Genomic DNA, 19,121 nt, shown 5'->3' with positions numbered 1-19,121 from the left:
TACATATTAATGGCGTTGATAAAAAAGGCAATGCATACCTTCTAAGATAACTTTCATAAAGCTGCCGACAAAAATGCATCAGGCTGTTTTCTCCACAGCGTGTAGTAAATAAAATGGTTTTCTCTGTTTTTAAAGCTTGAGATGGCTTTTTACCATTAAAAAATCACATGTTAAGTTATACTTCACCAATAATACAAACATAGCCCATCGACTCCTATAATAGGAACGAATTTATCCCGTATTTGTAACGCATTTGCAGTAAGCTGGCTGATCATCGCTGATGTGCAGTGTTTTTGGAGCATGTTATCAGAAATGTTCTTGCGCTTGATAAAAAATAACGCTACGAACAAGCTACGAAAGACTTGAAATAAGATTATTGTAAAAAATAATACAACTGTTAATAATATTTTGCAAACTTTCAATGAAAGGAAGCCAAATTTGCCAAGAACCAACGATGAATGTCGATCGTTTTTAGTACTACATTTCTTTTGCATTGTTATGGATGTTCGTCAGAGTGACCTTGAGGTGTTGAGTCACTGTTTTGGATTATTGCGTTGTGCGCAAGTTGTGCGCCTTTGTGAAGGTGAGCGTGAAATTATCGTTATTCGCGGTCGAAAATTAGTTCAAGAGGACAGCCTGACAGTTCTCCTTTTTACACTCTGCTCTGCGCATCGTTGTGGTGGTCACCATGAAGTGGCAATACAAAGAAGAACACCCGTTTGAGAAGAGACGGGCTGAGGGCGATAAAATAAGAAAGAAGTATCCTGACAGAGTTCCTGTAAGTACCTATTCATTCTGCTCGTTTCTGTAATTTTTGTAGTTTGCTTTTTAAGTGCTATTCACGACGACAGGCACGTAGCCAGGATTTTGCTCAGGGAGGGGCCACAGGTCTTGGATCTCGGCCTAGTCTCGTAGGTAGGTACCTACCAGTACAGCCCACCGCTAAAGTAATGTAGGGTTTTACCAATCTCAACAGTTGGCTTTGACTGGCGATTGTTTAATGCAGAGAGATCGAAAAGAAGATGTCAATAGCTTAACCCGCGCACCGACGGGGGGGGGGGGGCCCCCCTGAGGTTTTTCGCGAATAGCGGGAAAACCGCGGCGCGTAGCGCCGCGAAATTTGGTATGACTATTCCCTTATCAATTTTACACATGGTGTGCAAGTTTGAACCTCCTACCTTTCAAGGTCAGGTCACCAGGTCACTTTGAATGACCCAACCTCAAGTCACTTTTTTGCAACTTTGTCACCGTGCCAGAGCTACAGTAGATGTCGGAGGCCTTTGAAAGTCGCAGGATGTTATTAGGTCATTAGTAGCTACAATTTGTATATCTCGGAATTTTGATATCGGTGACCTAAGGTCAGGTCAATTTCGCGACCTCCCCATTATAAGTCAATGGGGGAAAAATCAGCTCCCTGTTTTTACCACTAAAACGGGTCGGAATGGCCCCATATACCATACATGACTTCATAGACGATCAACCTTCACTACCTTGAGGTCTGTTTTGCTGTTGGGCAGCTGTGAGGTCATGTGACGTCATCAAAGGTCACCAAAGGTTTTTGGCCAATAACTCCGTACAGGAACAAGATACAGACGCGTGGATGGTCTCATTGTGTTCAGCTCGTCAAGACGCATCGAATGATATACATGATGACCTCGAGGTCACGTGACCTGAGGTCAACCTTTGACCTTGACCTTTCGAGGTCAACATATATATCATTCGATGCGGATTGACGAGAGGATCACGATGATGCCCTTAGTTTGTTCCTATCTTGACTAATTCGAAAGTTATTCGAGAAAAACTCTCCATATTTAGCGCCGCCATTTTGACTTTTTCGACCCCTGTGACGTCATCTTTGACCTGACCTGAAAATGACCTTAGTAAAAATTGTAGATCTTGACCGTGCGTATCCGATGCCGTTTACCGCTTGTCGCTATCTTGCTTCGTTCTCGAGATCTCAGGGGGGGCGGTCATCCGCCCCCCCCCGTCGGTACTAAGTTGGCGCAGACCCCCGTCGGTGCGCGGGTTAAGTTCCAGCTGCAAGGGTGACAATACATATAAGCTACATTCAAAGTTTCATTGTAGTCTGGCTAATTGTTCCTAAGCTTCAGAAGCAGAACATACCCATGACTGAAGTCTGAAACCCCACATTACTTCTGCTGTGGACTGTACCTACTTCAAAAGGAAGATTCCTTGGATTTGGCCCACTATTTTTGGGGTATGGTGCAGCTGTTTTATTTGTTTTTATCTTTTATTTAATTTTAGTTTATTTTTCGCTTTTAGGGGTGGCATGGCCCCTATGCCCCCCCCCCCGCCCCCTGGCTACGTCCCTGATTCATGATGAATAATCTGTTGACTTCAACATGGTATCTGATAGCTACCAAATTCATGATTGATCCATGCACTGCTCATTGAGAACGCGACCAACAGGCCAAGTGGCCTACAGAATTTTCAAATATGTTATGGTATGGTTATGGTATGGACATTTGGCATTTGGGACTTGTAGATGTATGGCCAAAGTTGTGAATTGAAATTGAAATCAAAATATCCATGGCATTTTAGGGGAGGGCACACTGTATCATTTAGATCAAGATCATATCATAGTCGGCATAGATTGACTTTAGCAGTTGCTAGTTAGTGTGTTCTGCAGTCCCAATAAACAAATAACAATTGGCTTAAGGTGTTGCATTGTGAATAGCTTGAGCTTACAAAATCCCTGTCTTGGTCTACTCCCAGGTCATTGTGGAGAAGGCCCCTAAGGCAAGGATTGGAGACCTGGACAAGAAGAAGTACCTGGTGCCATCAGACCTGACTGTGGGCCAGTTCTACTTCCTCATCAGGAAGCGGATCCACCTGCGGCCAGAGGACGCCCTCTTCTTTTTTGTCAACAATGTGATCCCTCCGACCTCAGCGACCATGGGCACGCTATACCAGGTCAGTGGGAGGCTGGGCAGTCAGCCTTTACAGAACTTGCAGTCAACCTGTATGGAATGGATGTTTCATATGGATGCTGAAATATCTGTGTGTAATGTGACACTGACATTTGATAAGAACCTGTTCTCAGGGATGCTGGTCATTGTTAGGACACTTCCAACATCTATGGTTATGTTTGTGACTTATACTTATTGCCTGTATTTCCAATAATAGCTCTTGGAGTTCCTATCAGCAATAATGTTAAAGTTAAAAACTAAGGTTACATAAATGAGCACAAGACATACCATGTGTGATCCTTGTAAAGTTTCTTTCTGCTCACAATAATTTGAAATTGATCTTTTTGCTCTCCAAATTCGTTGCAAGAACCTCATCAGATTAAATTAGCAGTTGTTTCATATACCTATGTTTTCTACATCGTAATGTTGATGCCTACACTATATGAAGTTTACTTCCCAGTGTAGTAACAACGTCACCTTACTCCTATTTGCACGTTTCAGGAGCACCACGAGGAGGACTTTTTCCTGTACATCGCCTACAGCGACGAGAGCGTATACGGTCTGTAGATGGGCGGCGGGCTGTCCTCGCGCGCCTGCTCAGGAGAGGGGCCCCGCCCGGGGCGACCATGGCGGACGCACGCGGCGCGCACCGCGGTACTGCCGAGCCGCGCTCCCGGCTAGCTGCGGCGACACGGGCGCGCCGGAATGTTGTCAGACGTAGGCTTGCACAGGACCAGAAAAGCAAATATAAAAACGGTGATATTTGACCGCATTTGCGCGTTTCGGCTATTGTGTGGTTGATTTAGTTAGCGGCGTGTTTCTTTGTTGCGTGTTAGCGATAATGGGACACTTTGGGTTTCACGCCTTTGAATACTAGCTGTCACGTGTGTCCCGTTTTACGCCTGGGAGCCTGGGCGGTCATGATAATCCCGTGCGTTTATATATTAAGATAAGTGTGGGCTGTGGACACGGTGGGCGCTAATCCTAAGCTAGGTCCACGGAGCCGCGTTCTTTAGTTTATCGCGCGATAGTGCGGGACTCTGTATTCGATCGCCGCGGATCTTAACGGTAACTTAGCAAATTGTTGTCTTTCCGTGTGGCGTGACTGCGAGCTACGGATGGTGCCGACGGTCTACAGGTTGTCGGCTTGTTTTGCCAAGACAGCGTCGACGTTGGAATTTTCACGCACCCGGTGGATCCCTCCTGAACAATTGGCGCGGCTTCATGCGATGACTCTATTCCGTTGGCTCGAAAACCTATCAGTTCGCTTAGTTTATGTGATAAAATACACCTAAAAACACCACCCCGTGTGCTTTATTTTTTATTGTAGGTCGTGGCGCATCGTTCGGATAGGTGACTTGAGTGCAAGATAGGCGGGTATGACATGCTCACTCGTCTACAAATCATGGCGTGACCAGTGAAATTGTATCCTCAAGAATGCTTCGCAGTCGCACTATAATGACTGACATCAGACATGCTTTACACTTGACCATATTTAGACACGACACGTCCGACTGCCAAATGCATGACACGCGATGTTTTGCCTCCATAGGTCGCTCCGCATGAGACTGGAGAGCTCAGGCTTTGTTGGCATTGCTGGTTTTTGTGTGGATCCGGCGAGACAAAAACGCTGGCTCAGCCTGTGGGCTGTGGCCCGGGGCATGGCCATTCGATACTGGGGTTCGTGCTCTGTGGTAGGTATCGGATGTGAAAGGAAGTTTGATACACGACGAGTTCGCTGGCGATCGTTGACGCGACTGAGTCTCCAGCGCCACTTAGCGCTCACATGGCACCTGTTGAATCTCAATGTTAAAATCTGAAGCATTTTTTACCGCATTTACCACAGCCATGCTCCCGATCTCAGTGTATGTATTTCAGTAACGTGGCCAGCAGTATCTCACGTGATGCAATGCGCGTGGTGAATCTGGCGTGCGCGTACTGAATGTGGCGTGTGCATGTAAGGGTCCACGGGCGACTCAGTTCAGATGTCCCTGGGCTCCGTCCAAGGTCCCGCAGTATCCTCTCACAAAAACCTCGGCCCGCGCCGCGCCGCCAGCGCTGCCAAGGCCCGGAGCTGGGAGCGTGCTGAAACCTGCGCTCTGTGCCAGGAACCAGCTGATCCGGCCCGCCGTGTAAGCCAGCGGCCCGAGTGCACGATCAAGGTCGCCTCGGTGGCGCCGCCTGGGGTGTGCGGCCGGCAGCGTGAGAGGCACGGCAATGCACGGACGCACACAGGGATGGAGAAATATGCCGAGTTGGGGTTGCACGGGGGCAGCAAATCCGCCGCCGCCCTGGTGGTGACCTTGACCTCTGCCGTCTGGTGCGGCTCCAAAGCCAAGCCGGCGCAGCCGTCGTGGAATTGGGAAGACTCGTGCTACCCCAACTCGGCACAATTGTCCACCCCTGGACGCACAGGTGTTTCACTCCCTCTGTGGCTAAAGATAACACCAAATGTCGTGCACGTTTGTTCAGCGACTCTCTGTGCTCCGTTTGGGTGTCCATTCGGGGTCAATGCTCTTTACACTGACGTCGTAGCAGCTGACCCGCTTTTTCCTCATAAAACTGGGAGCTCAGCCGTCAGCGTCTGGTCCAGTGTGACGCAAGACTACGTCACCGTATGACGTAGATAGGTAGGCACGCGCTGACTCACCACCCGGTCTGACCAGTTTCAGCTACTCGTTTGGAGGCGGTAGATTCACGTTCAGAGGACCTTCGTGGGTCCGGATAACTGGTTGGGCTCGATCGTACAAGCTTTGACTCGTCCCGATGTGGAAAAAGGCCCGTCTTTGTCCTCGTATAGTACCGCAACTCAGATCTAATCATGGAACAAAATCGTGTGTACGGCGTTAACGCAGTATTTTCTATTGCGGTGAAGATATTTGAAAAGCTATTGATATAAATGTGCATTGTGCAGTAACTCGGTGTGGGTGTATTTGTAATCAGTAGGTACTGGCGGTACTGCATATCGGAACGTCCACCTCGGGCACGGCTTTGCGACTGAAATGTCCAGTTTTTTTTTCTCACATCAGGTGTATTAAGAAACAGTGCTTTTCAACACACGTACCTAGACCCTAGATACGTGGACACTAGAAAGGTACACATCTGAATACGATTTGTACACAAGTCATACCACAATGCTCGACCTAGATAGATGCTGGTGGAGACGAGAGCCACAACTTTCCACACTATGATGACCAATCGCTCTCCTCAAACACAGTCATTCAGATGATACACAGGATGCCTGTTAAACCACAACGCACAAAATGACATACTGTCCTCGTCTTCACCTACCTACCATAGTCTTTATGTACAACGCAAACGATGCCAGCTTCGCATCAAACTCGGCGAAAGTATGAACACATTCATTCGCTAGCACAAAGTAACAGGCATCTCGCTGGCATGTGCGAAGCTCACTTAAAAACCTCCAATGATGCCCAGAACTCTCAATCACATGCGGCACCAGTAGATTTTTACAGTTCTCACTCTGACCTGGCTGCTGCGCTCACTCACAGCAGCTCCAGATAGATGGGTCGGTTCAGCATCTGGCGCCGGTGGAGTCGTTTCATGGCCGCCATCGCCTCCGCCCCGCTGTTGAAGGCCACGCGCGCCTCGCTTGACGGCAAGCCGTGCTCGTTGTACCTGCGGATCACCTGTTCGGGCCGCACGCCGAAGTCGCCGAAAAAGTACAGGATGTCGTCGGCACTGGCGCGGAAAGGGATGTTGGTAACACTGAGAACGCAGCCGGGCCGGCCGAAGCCGTCCACCGGTCCGCCGCCGCCGCCGCCACCGCCCCGGCCGCCGCGCCCGCGACCACGTCCACGGGTCATGGGCGGCCGCCCGGGCCCGGGGAAGCCCCCGCCGCCGCGGCCGCCGCCGAACCGCGAGCCCCGGCCGCGCGGTGGGTAGCTCCCCTCCTCTCGGGGGTAGTCGCCCGACTCCTCGTCGTAGCCGTATCCGTCGTCGCCGTTGAAGTCGCCGCCGCCGCCGCCGCCGCCGCCGCCGGCGTCGTCCCCAATGGCGGCGCGGACCTCGTCACGAGAGACGGGGCGCACCGACAGCTCGGCCGTGCCCATGTACTGCTGGTCCTTGGTTAGCGCCCGCTCCGTCTCGGCCGGGTCGGCGAACTCGCAGTACGCCTCGCCGCTGGGGTTCTGGAACTCGTCCAGCAGCAGGTGTAACTGCTGCGGCAGCAGGCCCACGTCCGAGAAGAAGTCCACCACCATCGACTCCGTCACGGCCGGCGGCAGGCCCTTGATGTGCACGCACACCTGGCCGTTTGCAGAACGTCCCGGCGGCTTCTTGTCAGCTGGAGAGGGTGATGGTTCTGGCTTGTCTTTCACCGGCTCTGGTTTCTTTGGCGTCGAGTCCTGCCTCTTGAAAGCCTCCGTCGGAGCGTTTTTCGAAGGTGTGTCATCCTGTTTGGACTTGTTCTCGGCTGTCTCGGCCGGTTTCGAGTCGTCCTCCGTGCCGTTGTTGTCGTCCTGGCCGGAGTTTTGTTCATTTTCCTGCTCGCCGCCGTCCTGTGCAGAGTGTCGTCGGTGTCTGTCCCGGCCGCCGGAGTGCTCACGGTTGGGTCGGCGGTCGGGCGGCGGCCCGCCGGGTGGGCCGGGCCGGGGACCGCCCGCCAGCGGCGGCTGTCCCGGCATGCCGTGCTGGCCGCTGTCCGCAGCCGGCCCGATGATGGGCGGCTCGTGCAGCGTCTGGCGCGACCAGTCGTACTGCGACTTGGAGCTGAACATGAAGCGTAAGTTGCGCGCGCTGACCATGGAGCCAGTCAGCTGCTCGATGGCCGCCCCGGCCGTCTCAACAGAGTCGTATAACACATACCCCACACCCGTCCGCTTGCCGGTGCTGTTGCGCTGCAGCTCGAAGAACATCTCGACGAACGGGAAGTCGCGCATCAGGTGAATCATGTCCTCCGGCGTGGCGAAGTAGGAGACGTTCTCCATGCGCACGAACGGAGACGGTTCGTTACGCCTGCCGCCCTTCTCTCCGCCCTCGGCGTCCGGCGGACCGCCGCGGAACCCGGGCCCGAACGGCCGGCCGGGCGGACCGCCGTGGGGACCGGGCGGGCCTCCACGAGGACCAGGGGGACCTCCGTGAGGACCAGGAGGTCCCAGCAGGCCGGGCGGACCCGGAGGACCTCCAGGAGGGCCTCGCGGACCACCGGGCGGTCTGCGGCCGGGCGGACCGAACGGCTCCATGGGCGGCCCGCGCGGATCCTCGTAGCCCTCGTAGCTGTCGTCGAACTCATCGCCCTCGTAGGGATCGTTGTAGCCGTCCTCAGACATTTTCACGTCCTCCATCTCGTGCTCTGGCAGCTCGGCGTCCTCCATTTCGTGTTCGGGGATCTCATCCTCCGGGTCTTCTGGGTGGTTCATGCCCGAATCGAGCCGGGACATGGGGCTGTCACGGCCCATGGGCCCTCCGCCGCGGCCCATCGGACTCTCGCGGCCCATCGGGCTCATTCCGTGACCCATGAAACCTCCATCGCGGCCCATGGGACCTGCACCACGGCCCATCGGACCATCACGGCCCGGGAAGCCGCCGCCGAGACCCATGGGGCCTCCGCCGCGGCCCATCATGCCTCCTCCGCGACCCATAAACCCTCCGTCGCGGCCCATTGGTCCATCGCGACCCATCGGACCATCGCGACCCATGGGACCATCACGGCCCATAGGACCATCGCGGGCCATCGGACCATCACGACCCATCGGACCATCACGGCCCATTGGACCATCGCGGCCCATAGGACCATCACGACCCATCGGACCATCGCGGCCCATCGGTCCATCGCGACCCATCGGACCATCACGACCCATCGGACCATCACGACCCATTGGACCATCGCGGCCCATCGGTCCATCGCGGCCCATCGGACCATCGCGACCCATCGGACCATCGCGGCCCATTGGTCCATCGCGGCCCATCATGCCTCCGCCGCGGTCCATTCTGTCCATCAGGCCCGGCCTGCCCATCATATCTCTCGGACCAGACTGGTCCTGCTGCTCCATGCCCTTGGGTCGGCCCATCGCGTCGCCGGGGCCCTGCATCATGTCGGGCCGTCCCACGTCGCCCATCAGAGACGGCGGGCCACCGAACGCTCCGCCGCGTCCCAGCGACTCGGCTCGGTCCAGCAGGCCGCGCATGGGGCCGCGCGCGCCGGCTCCGAACATGCCCTTGTCACCGGCGGCCGAGTCACGGCCGGCGCCGCGGCCCATGGCGAACTCGCCCTCCATCGGGCTGTCGTGTCCAGTGGGCGGCGGGAAGCCGCGCGCGTGCTGATCGGACACGGGGCCGGGGCCGCCGCTGAACGGAGGGAAGGGCTGGTCGTGCGCGCCCGGCGGCGGCCGGCTGAACTCTGCCGGGCGGCGGTCACCGAACGGCGCCGGCTGGTCGCGGCCGGCGTCCAGCTCTGGCCGTCCCGTCTGCGGCCGCTCCAGCAGCCCGGTGGCGCGCATTGCCAGGCTGCGGCGGGCCATGGCCAGCTCCGGCGGCACGTCGTCGCCCCCGCGCACCGCCTGATCCGGCCCGGCCGACGGCGGTCCGCCGGTAGGGTGCTCCAGCAGACCCTTGCGCGGCTCCGGCACGCCCGGCTTGTCGTCTCGGCCGGGCGAGCGAGCGCGCGGCGGGCCGTTATCAGAAGAGTTCCGACGTGGCCCCATCTCGGGACGGTACGCGTCGATGGCCTTGGCGAACTCGGCGCCGTCCAGAGGAGTCACCACCACCCTAGCGGCGCGGATGAAGCTGCCGGACCGCTCCAGGCCCTTGAGTCGATCGTACATGGAGCGGAAGTTGACGTAGGCAGTGCCGGTGCGCCGGCCGCGCTCGTCGTGGATCATCTTGATGCCGCTCTGGCCGACGTAGATTCCTCGGAACAGGTCGCGCACGTCCCGGTAGGACGCGTGCATGGGCATGTTCCGCACGGCGACCGCGCCGCCGTCGTTCTGATCCTCGGACGGCGGCATGGCACGCACGCCCTCTGGTGGGGACGGTGCCGGCGGGGCGGCCGCTGCCGGTGGCGGCTGGTTCATGAAGCCGTTCGGGGGCACCCCAGGGCCGGACAGCATGGACTGAGAGCTGGTCGGCGGCGGCTGCTGTTGCTGCTGCTGCTGCTGCTGCTGCTGCTGCAGCTGGAGCTGTTGCTGCTGGAGCTGCTGCTGTTGTAGCTGCTGTTGTTGGAGCTGTTGCTGTTGCTGCTGCTGCTGCAGGTGATGCTGCAGCAGCAGCTGCTGCGGCTGCGGCTGCGGCGGAATCTGCGGCTGGTTGGGCGGCGGGTCCATGGGCAGACCCTTCTGGAAGCGCAGCAGTCTCTGCTGCAGCTGCGTCGGAGTCATGAGCGGCTGCTGCGGCTGTGCCGGCGCCGCGTCCCAGCGGTTCGGCTGGCTGGCCGGCGTGGTGATCATCCCCGATACCGGCGTCGGGCCGGCCTGAGATATCCCGGACGGCGTCGGACCGGCCTGAGACGTCCCGGACGGCGTCGGCGTGGAGGCGCCAGACGAGGAGGCCGCCAGCTGCTTATCCCGCTCGTTAGGCCGCTCGCCGAGCAGACTGCTACGCGCCGCCGGTGTCGGCAGTAGGCGCCCGGGCGGCTCGCTCCGCTCCTGAGAGCGGCTGTCCCTGCTGTCGCGGCTCTCCCTGCCGCCGCGGTCGCTGCGCCCGCCGCGGTCGCTCCGGTCTCGGTCTCGTCGCGACGAGCGGTCTCTGGACCTACTGCGGTCCCGGCGGCTGCGGTCCCGCCGGTCTCGGGACCGGGACCGCGAGCGGGACCGGTGCGAGCGCCGACTGCCCTTGTCGCGGTCGCGGCGGCTCCGGTCGCGGTCCCGAGAGCGGGAGCGGGACCGTCGGCGCGTGGAGCGGCCGGCGCTGCCACCGCGGTCCTGGAAACACACAGACAGACGGACAGTGTCAGAATAGACGGCGGATAAATTAGGGACCGATTTCGACACACAGATAGGCTGATGGACAACGCTAGATTGGTCTCGTGGCATACTGCAGACTGAACATACACGGGTGGATTTCCAACCAATATCAGGCAGTAGATAGGCAAGGAACCGAGTAGGGAAATGAATATCGAGTACTGAGTAGTATTTCAAACTTTTCCATTTCAACTGCTAAAACGCTGTTATTATGCATGAGATGACCAGATATTTACTTTTACCCGTCTTTAATTGGCCATGACCTGTTGACGGTGATACCAAATACCAAATACAAAATATACTTATGTTATGTAAAAAGATCCTAAACGTACAAAATACTAGTCACTCTTTGAATGCACCCATTCTGATCGAAGTGATGACTTCTGACTCTTGTTTTCTAGCATATTTTAACGGTTAATAGATCGAACCGTCTACATATATGCCCAATGTGTCATTTGAGCAGGTTGTTCACTATTTTAGGTATGACCCTCGAAACCCCGAAACTTTCGATTCCCATCATCGGTCTGGAACGTTTCACAGCAATTGCAATCACGACAATCTGAATTCGATGTGGAGTGATACGGCGCTTTGCGGATGATATTGGGAAATGACTGCACGCGTTGCTATGGGTGTTCACTGTTCATGCTTTAATGCTTAGCATATCGATGATCATGCTGTGTGTTACAACTCAATTACATCGTTTACAATATGCCGACCCGGACACGTCATAGTAATGCACTTTGCGGAATGCAGCTTCTAGCCCGACGGCACACGACCCATCCACCATAGACTACTGAGCGCATCGGCTCCCGCGCGCGGCCGGGTCCGTTGCTACTTATAGGCCGGCCGCTAGATAGCTCTGCACACGAGCGCACTGTAGGCCGGCAGCCTGAAAAAGCGCTAGAAATTCCCCCAAACTGACTGTCCGCAATATGAACAAAATAGGTATCATTTAATCCCAAATTGATCGAAAAATACGATTCCGATGCTAGTTTTGCCCTAAGATCAAAATTGAGGTCGTCAGATGTCACCAAACACAAGACAATTTAGACTCTCTATAGGCCACCACATTTACCGATTTTAATGATGAACTTAAGTGGTAATTTATTAGTTGACCAATCGCCGTTTTGAACGAAATTTCCTGTCAGACTAGTTCAGGGCACTGTTGTTCACTGTGCCAACATCATTCTGACATATCGCATCGCTTTTCTGCAAGATAAGCTAGCTGTTTGCAAGCAGCTGCAAGACGAAATTTAAAATCATATCCAATTTTTTAATTAGACTTTTATAAAAACGTTATTTCGAGCGGCTAAAAATGAACATTTCATACTAGCCTCTGATTACTCATCTTTTGTTCCATATAGGTGCTTTGCTGCTTTTCCCTGCTACTTTTCGAGATATGCGCCAGTAAACCACATGATGTAGGGGCAATTGTCACCTCGCCGCTCTACTGAAGGCCCGGCGCTCTTTAAAACGCTGGAAGTTGTGAAAAACAAACGCTTATAATCTAAATAAAATATATGTCCCTGAGCTCAGAATTGATCAACGCACACAATGCTGTCAACATTTCTGGGCCAAACTCAAAAATTCAGTCATTATTAACCCCTAAACACAAGTCAGTGATAATCAACAACAACTTGCTCTTTAGTTAGACTTTTTGAGAAATGTTACTTCGAGCCGTTAAAAATGGCCATGCCATACAAACCACCAATCATCTTTCTGTCATGCCCTACTCGCAATTTTTGCTAATGCCTGCTACTCTTCGAGGTCACGTGACCTCACCATTAAAAGTGAATGGGGAAATAAGGAAACTGTTGTTTTTGCGCATTTAATGATTTCAAACTATCTAAAGCACACGGAATCGTGATTTCGTGCACTCCTTGCAAGATCCGATGCTTTACTTTTGCATTTTTGACCTTCCGTGACGTCATTTATGACGTCACACCGGTCATAGGAGTTTCTCGTCAATAACTCATGATCAAATTGAGCCAGCGACTCGGGAAAGCCACCAATGGACTCGGGAAGACCTCCCGAATCGAATGATATGCAATACGACCTCCTTCGATTAAGTTCGTGGCCTGATGGGCTCTGAACTGACCTTGACTCGAGGTCAATACCTTAAGTTGACCTCACCCGAACAAAAAGTATACCATTCGACGCGCCTGAGCCAGGCGAACACGATGGTGTCAAATCGCTGCTCTGCGGCCATTTTTTGCGAAATTATTTGCCAAAAACCAAACCCTACCTTGGGCTTTTTGACTTCACCTCAGAGGTTACCGGTTGACCTGGGACCTTAAAATCGGGTATCAATCGTTCCGCCTTGAAACGGCGCACACGCTTGTTTTTTCCGCGAGGCTCTAGCTCCATTAGGGGCGAAACGGAAAAAAGGGGTCGTACCAACCCTCCCCCCTCGGCCGGCCGAGGGGGTGGGGGGTCCGACAATAGGTCCGGCGAGGGTTAAGCAGCCCCACTTAATTTTTAGCGTGTTTGCTTGTCACTGAGATCAACAACTCAATCACAAATAATTTCTAGCACTTTTCCGGACCCCCGGCCCAGTGTGGAGCGCCTGAGAGGTATGCTGCACCGCATAACAGCAACTGCATGGAGCGATGAGCTAATTCTCTAACGCTGCGCACGGGACGGGGGGCGGACGGAAGCTTCATGTGTGCATCTGTCATCTGAGCTTATTTATTCGGTTTATTTTTCAAATACGAAAGGAATTAAGTACCTAATAATAAAACAGAAAAAAGAGCACACAGAACATCCGCAAAACATCTTCGCATTAACCCGCGCCCTGCTGGGGGTCCTGGATTTCCACGCCCTGCTGGGGGGGGGGGGTGTTTGAACACCCCCCCTTCTAACTCGGCTCCTGGGCCACGTAGCGATACGCGGAAGGCGGCGTTCGAAAGAGCGTCAAAAATAATGACGAAATCACTTCGGTCAATTTTTTGGTCAGGGCAAAGGTCAGGTCACCAGAGGTCATTGAAGGCAAAATTTCGCCGATTTCCAGGTCAAATGTCGAAAATTTCCAAGAAGCCAACGCATAACTCGGGAACCAATAGAGCTACAGCGCCGCGGAAAAGCGCATTCGATAGCCCTATTAACGCCCTTTCAGAGTAATACTCTCAGATTTGACCTAACGTCAACGGTTTTGCCTGCAGGGGGCAAAAACTGCAAAAATAGCCGATTTTTTCGAAAACAGTTTTTCTACAATAACTTTTGACCCAAGCCTTGTACGAGCTTACTTTTACCGCCATCGTGTTCCTCTCGTCAAGACGCATCGAATGAACTATAACTTGACCTTGAAGGGTCAACTTGAAAATTTGACCTCAGGTCAAGGTCATGACCTGACCGGAAAGGGTCATGTTGCATATCAGTCGATCCGTATCGTCGAGCTGAACACATCTAAGGCGTTTTCATCGCTCTAGAATGCCTCTATCAAAAGTTATTTGCGAAAAACTGTTAGATACCATTCGTGACCTGAGATGACCTCAGGGCATAAACAAGGGTCACGGACACCATTTTTAAGTTCAGTGTGTCTAAAACACTTGTAATTCGGTGTTTGGGAGTGTTTATAATGTCTTTCATCCAAAAGAGGCTCATTTCAATTTTCTCCCATTGACTTATAATGGGGAGGTCGCAAAATTGACCTGACCTTAGGTCATCGATATCAAAATTCTGAGATATACATTTTGTACATGCTATTGCCCTTAGCAATCGCTGAAAGTTTCAAAGCGATCGGTCACTCGGTGTAGCTATGACAGACATTGAAAGTTTTTATGAGGTGAGGTCACTTCAAGTGACCTGGTGACCTGACCTCGAATGACCTTGGTCTGAAATTTTCACAACATGTGTAGAATTGATGTATGATAAGGTGTACCAAAAACGGCGGCGCTCCGCGCCGCCGTTTTTGAGATATTCGCGAAAAACCACAAGGGGGGGTGTTCAAACACCCCCCCCCCAGCAGGGCGCGGGTTAAAAAAGAGCGATGCCATGAACTGTCGTAATATACATGGTCGTGCAATAGGTAGGGACGGATCGAAGTTAAGCTTGTTTCACAAGCAGGTTCGATATTTGCCCTTCGATGGTCCATTTAAATATTTCGACGTTCAAAGGTTATTATTGTTCTAGCGGTTTAGCATCCGGGATCTCTGAATTTAAGACTCCAAAGTCCAACTAAAAAATTGCCCAGAAATGCTCGCTTCTCAATCTCTCCTATACACTCTCACTTATGTAATATGTATGCTGCACTTGCGACAGCATGCTACATTTCTAATATAATCATCGCTAGCAATATTATTCCCGCTACGAGAGACCTCTCTGATCTTTATTACTAGGTTACCCCTACTTAAACTACTCAGGTTGATATTCATATTTCATCATCTGAGTTGTTCTTCAAACGAATTATGGAGTCTGCTTCCATAAAACGGCTCATTTTATGAATTAAAATAAACGAAATAGCTTGAATTGTTCTGCGATGAACGACCTTGAACAATTCAAACACTTCGGAATAAGGGGAAGGGGTGCCGCCCCTCTGTAGGTAGGTACTTATTTTTTCGCGATGGCTCGGAACGTGATGGCGATAGAGCTGAAACTTAACGTACCTGACCCTACCGACCATAACGGATCTTTGGACACCATGCGCATTTTTAGGCTAGGTCAGGTCACTGACCTATGACGTCCTAAGTAGACCTCGGCACGGTCCTAAAATGTCGCAACTTCGCAATGCCCTCAGTACCAGAGGAGGAGCTTTCACAGGGAGATGAAACTTGCAGGGCCTAGTATCCTCTAGAGGCCTCACAAGTTGCATATTTCGGATGTTTCGAAAAAAGTCACCTGAGGTCAGGTCATCTAGGTATGTGACCTCGGCATTATAGGCCTATATGGGGGGGGGGGGGGGGAAATATGGAGTGTTATTTTGGCGCCGTGAATGATCTACCTCAAGCACATGAAACCGTGATTTCATGCACTCGTTACAAAGTCCGATGCTTTACTTTTACATTGTTGACCTTGCATGACGCCGCTATAATCATAGAAGTTTTTCGTCAATAACCCCCGATCAAATTGAGCTTGCGAGTCGAGAAGGCCACTAATGGACTCGGCAAGAACTGCCAAATCGAGTGATGTGCGATATGATATGGGTGAAACGGCGAGGGAAAGTCGCACCCGCCCTCAACCCTCGATCGGGACGTGTGTAGAAAACCAGTAGGTCCGGCTAGAGTTAACTTACACGTAAAAGTCCTCACCAATCACCATATAACCTATAACGTGTTCCTCTACAACTGTTGTTTGCTACGACTAGCCGCTCCAAGTTTATCCTATTATAGGGCAGCGGGTGCACAAGGCACACTCGGCAATCCGACTCTGGCGATCAATACAGCCTCTCCTACAGGTATGTGGGCGTGGCGGATCGGTTATCGGAGGACAACGCAGGCGAGATGTCGGTCTGACGATCTCCAGATATTATTCCAACTGAAACATGTCCCATATCTAATGAACTGAGGTCGTCAATGGGGACACCACGAACTAATGAGCCCCATCAAAATTCAGGAACGAAGAAATTCGTGCAATCGCATGGCCTTAAGTATCTATTACCGACAAAGCATCTAATGTTGATCGGGACGTGACGGAGCTTTAAGGAACCGTCAGGCTCGTAGCGCCGCGAATCGTATTTCATGCGGAGGACGAAATGAGTGTAACATGAACCGGCTGAGATTGCTAGCGTCTAATAAATATGATCAAACGTTTCATCACACGTTTTGGAACGAAGCCAATAAAGCCATCTACATACGGCATATGGTTGTGCAATTCGGCTTGATCGGGATAGGGTTATTCCCAGAGTGATGTATAAATATGTTGTCAGGCCCCATACCATAACGATTCACCGGACAATAACTATACAGCCTCACCGGCCGTCTGACCGCTCGTTTTCTCCTCGCCCGTCCACTCGGCCCGCCACTCTGCTATAGCTCTGATCGGTTGGTGACCTGACCACTCTGCGCCAGGTCCGACCCGGCGCTAGTTCGTTCTACTCACCGATTTGATCTCGATGACCTCTGGCTCTGCAGCAGCTGCCGGTGCCGGAGCCGGTGCGGGCGCGGCCTGCTGCGGCACGGCCACCGGCTGCTGCACGTGCTGCTGCGTCTGCTGCACGGGCACAGCCGCCGGCTGCGGCAGCGGCGCGATGGCCGTGGTCGGCATCGGCGCCAGGCCCTGGGCGGCCATCGAGCGCTGCCGGGCCACCTCGATCACGCGCTGCATCTCTGAGCGCGAGCTGAGCAGCAGCGTCACCTGGGCGTTCTGCAGCCGGCCGCCGGTCTTCATCATGGCCTGGCGGGCGTCCTCGTCGGAGCTGTACCGGGCGGACAGAGTGACGGTGTGATCGGCGGCCCGCACCTGCAGCCCGACCGGTGCCGGGCGGCACGGCGGCAGAGCGGGGCACACGGGGGACGGGGAGGGGGCTCCCAACAGCGGCACGGCACGGCATGACAGGGTTCATAGTTCAGTTCCTTGCGATTCATGGTACGATCCTATTTATCAGTCGTGTTGCATGAACAAACAAGATACAGCAGTGAAACTGTGCACATCACACCATCATCACCAACCCAATCACACGTAACATCTCAGCAACTGACCAATCAAACGGCCCCTACACAAATACCTAAGCATTCTACAAAAAGGGACAGCAATGAGACGTAAATAAGAAACAATTGGTTTGACTGGGCATTAGATGCATTCGTGCGAAATTTACGAATAGATGTGTGCCGAGTGGTGGTATAAAAATATCCTCTGAGCATTCCTATCAGAAATGAAAGCTGCTCGTTAGTCGGTATGTCTTCAAAGTTCACCATTCCTTAAGTTAAGTTGGTTCTTCAGCATAAATTGACTCCCCAACGATTACCTAACTTTCTTCATTGTGTTACATTGTACTGTACCTATCAATCGAAATCATTTGAAATGCAAGAAATCATTTTCGATATCATTGTATAGGTAAGGTATGCTAATATTTATATGCAACTTGATTTATCTTCAAATCAGCTTCATTCGGGCCGTTGGTCAAGAACCATTCGATTAGCCCGAGTCATGACGAGGTAGGCTAGGGAGCTAGTGGGCAGGGGGAAGGAGGATGAGTTGTTGAGTGCCGTTACGAGACGCAGCGACTGCCGACTGGTACCCAATTTTAAGGTCTCAGGTCAACCGGTGACCTCTGAAGTCAGGTCATATGACCCAAGGCACGAGTTTGGTCTTTGGAAATAACTTCACAAAAAAATGGCCGAAGAGCCGCGATTTTGGAACCATCGTGTTCGCCTTGCTCAGGCGCGTCGTCGAGTGGTCTACTGTTTATTTGGGTGAGGTCAAGTTCAGATGTTCACCTCGGGTCAAGGTCAGGTCAGAGCCCCCAGGCCACGAAGTTGGTCGAATGGGGTCATATCGCATATCATTCGATTCGGCAGGTCTTCCCGAGTCCATTGGTGGCTTTCCCAGCTCGCCAGCCCACTTCGATTGGGAGTTATTGACGAAAAACTTTTATAACCCTAATCATGTACGTCATTACTCATTAATAGCGTAACGCAATGCCAACGATGCAAAAGTGTGGCACTAACCTCGCAAGAAGTGCATGAAGCCACGATTCCATTGCTTGAGATAGTCCGAGATCGTTCCCGGCGCCAAAATAACCGTTTTCATTTTTCCCAATGAACCCTCGGCGGACCTATTGGCTTTCTACATACGCGCCGGCCAAAGGGGGGGGGGAGGGGCGGGTAGGACCCCCTCGCCGTTTCGCCCCTGGTGGAGCTAGCGCGTCGCGGAAAAAACGAGCGTGTGCGCCGTTACGAGACGCAGAGATTGGTACCCGATTTTAAGGTCCTAGGTCAACCGGTGACCTTTGAGGTCAGGTCAAGTGCCCCAAGGTACGGTTCCGTTCTTGGTCAATAACTTCGCAAAAAACGGTCGCAGAGCCGCGATTTTGGCAGCATCGTGTTCGCCTCGATGCTGCCAAAATCGCGCTTCAGGCGCGTCGAATGATATATTTTTTATTTGGGTGAGGTCAACTTCGGGTGTTGACCTCAGGTCACGGTCAGGTCAGCACCCCCAGGTCACGAAATCGGTCAAAGTAGGTCATGTCGCATATCATTCGATTCCGCAAGTCTTCCTGAGCCCATTGGTGGCTTTCCCGACTCGCTAGCTCAGTTTGATCGGGAGTTATTGACGAAAAACTAATACAGCCCTAATGACGTCATAAATGACGTCACGCAAGGTTAACATTGTAAAA

The 19,121-nt window shown here is 52.9% G+C and overlaps 2 protein-coding genes across 2 annotated transcripts in view; one reads left to right on the top strand and one right to left on the bottom strand.

Annotated features, from left to right (window-relative positions):
* Nucleotides 1–32: 32 nt before the first annotated feature.
* On the top strand, nt 33–4,233 carry LOC122385112 (gamma-aminobutyric acid receptor-associated protein). Its single transcript, XM_043373110.1, has 3 exons — nt 33–778; nt 2,737–2,934; nt 3,432–4,233. Exons 1-3 carry the CDS (start codon nt 689–691, stop codon nt 3,495–3,497), a joined length of 354 nt encoding a protein of 117 aa, XP_043229045.1. The 5' UTR covers nt 33–688; the 3' UTR covers nt 3,498–4,233.
* A 1,717-nt stretch (nt 4,234–5,950) lies between these two features.
* Nucleotides 5,951–19,121, bottom strand: part of LOC122385134 (collagen alpha-1(III) chain-like) — a 36,190-nt gene continuing 23,019 nt past the window's right edge. Inside the window, exons 3-5 of the mRNA XM_043373178.1 lie at nt 16,886–17,201; nt 10,067–10,810; nt 5,951–9,955 (exon numbers count right to left, since the gene is read on the bottom strand). Of these exons, the coding sequence (XP_043229113.1) occupies nt 6,437–9,955; nt 10,067–10,810; nt 16,886–17,201 (4,579 nt within the window). The 3' untranslated portion in view covers nt 5,951–6,436. The remainder of the gene's footprint in view (nt 9,956–10,066; nt 10,811–16,885; nt 17,202–19,121) is intronic.

This window comes from Amphibalanus amphitrite, unplaced genomic scaffold, assembly GCF_019059575.1.
Source record: "Amphibalanus amphitrite isolate SeventyFive unplaced genomic scaffold, NRLGWU_Aamphi_draft 000209F_arrow, whole genome shotgun sequence".
Lineage (NCBI taxonomy): Eukaryota > Metazoa > Arthropoda > Thecostraca > Balanomorpha > Balanidae > Amphibalanus > Amphibalanus amphitrite.
The sequence above is the reverse complement of the archived record's forward strand: the minus strand, read 5'-3'. Positions and strand labels throughout refer to the sequence as shown.

What these genes read in the sequence shown, in the direction of transcription:
- LOC122385112 (XM_043373110.1), top strand. Translation starts at nt 689, where the DNA reads ATGAAGTGGCAATACAAAGAAGAACACCCGTTTGAGAAGAGACGGGCT. An exon ending in AGTATCCTGACAGAGTTCCT is followed by an intron (nt 779 to 2,736) that starts GTAAGTACCTAT and finishes GTCTACTCCCAG; the next exon opens with GTCATTGTGGAGAAGGCCCC. An exon ending in CCATGGGCACGCTATACCAG is followed by an intron (nt 2,935 to 3,431) that starts GTCAGTGGGAGG and finishes TGCACGTTTCAG; the next exon opens with GAGCACCACGAGGAGGACTT.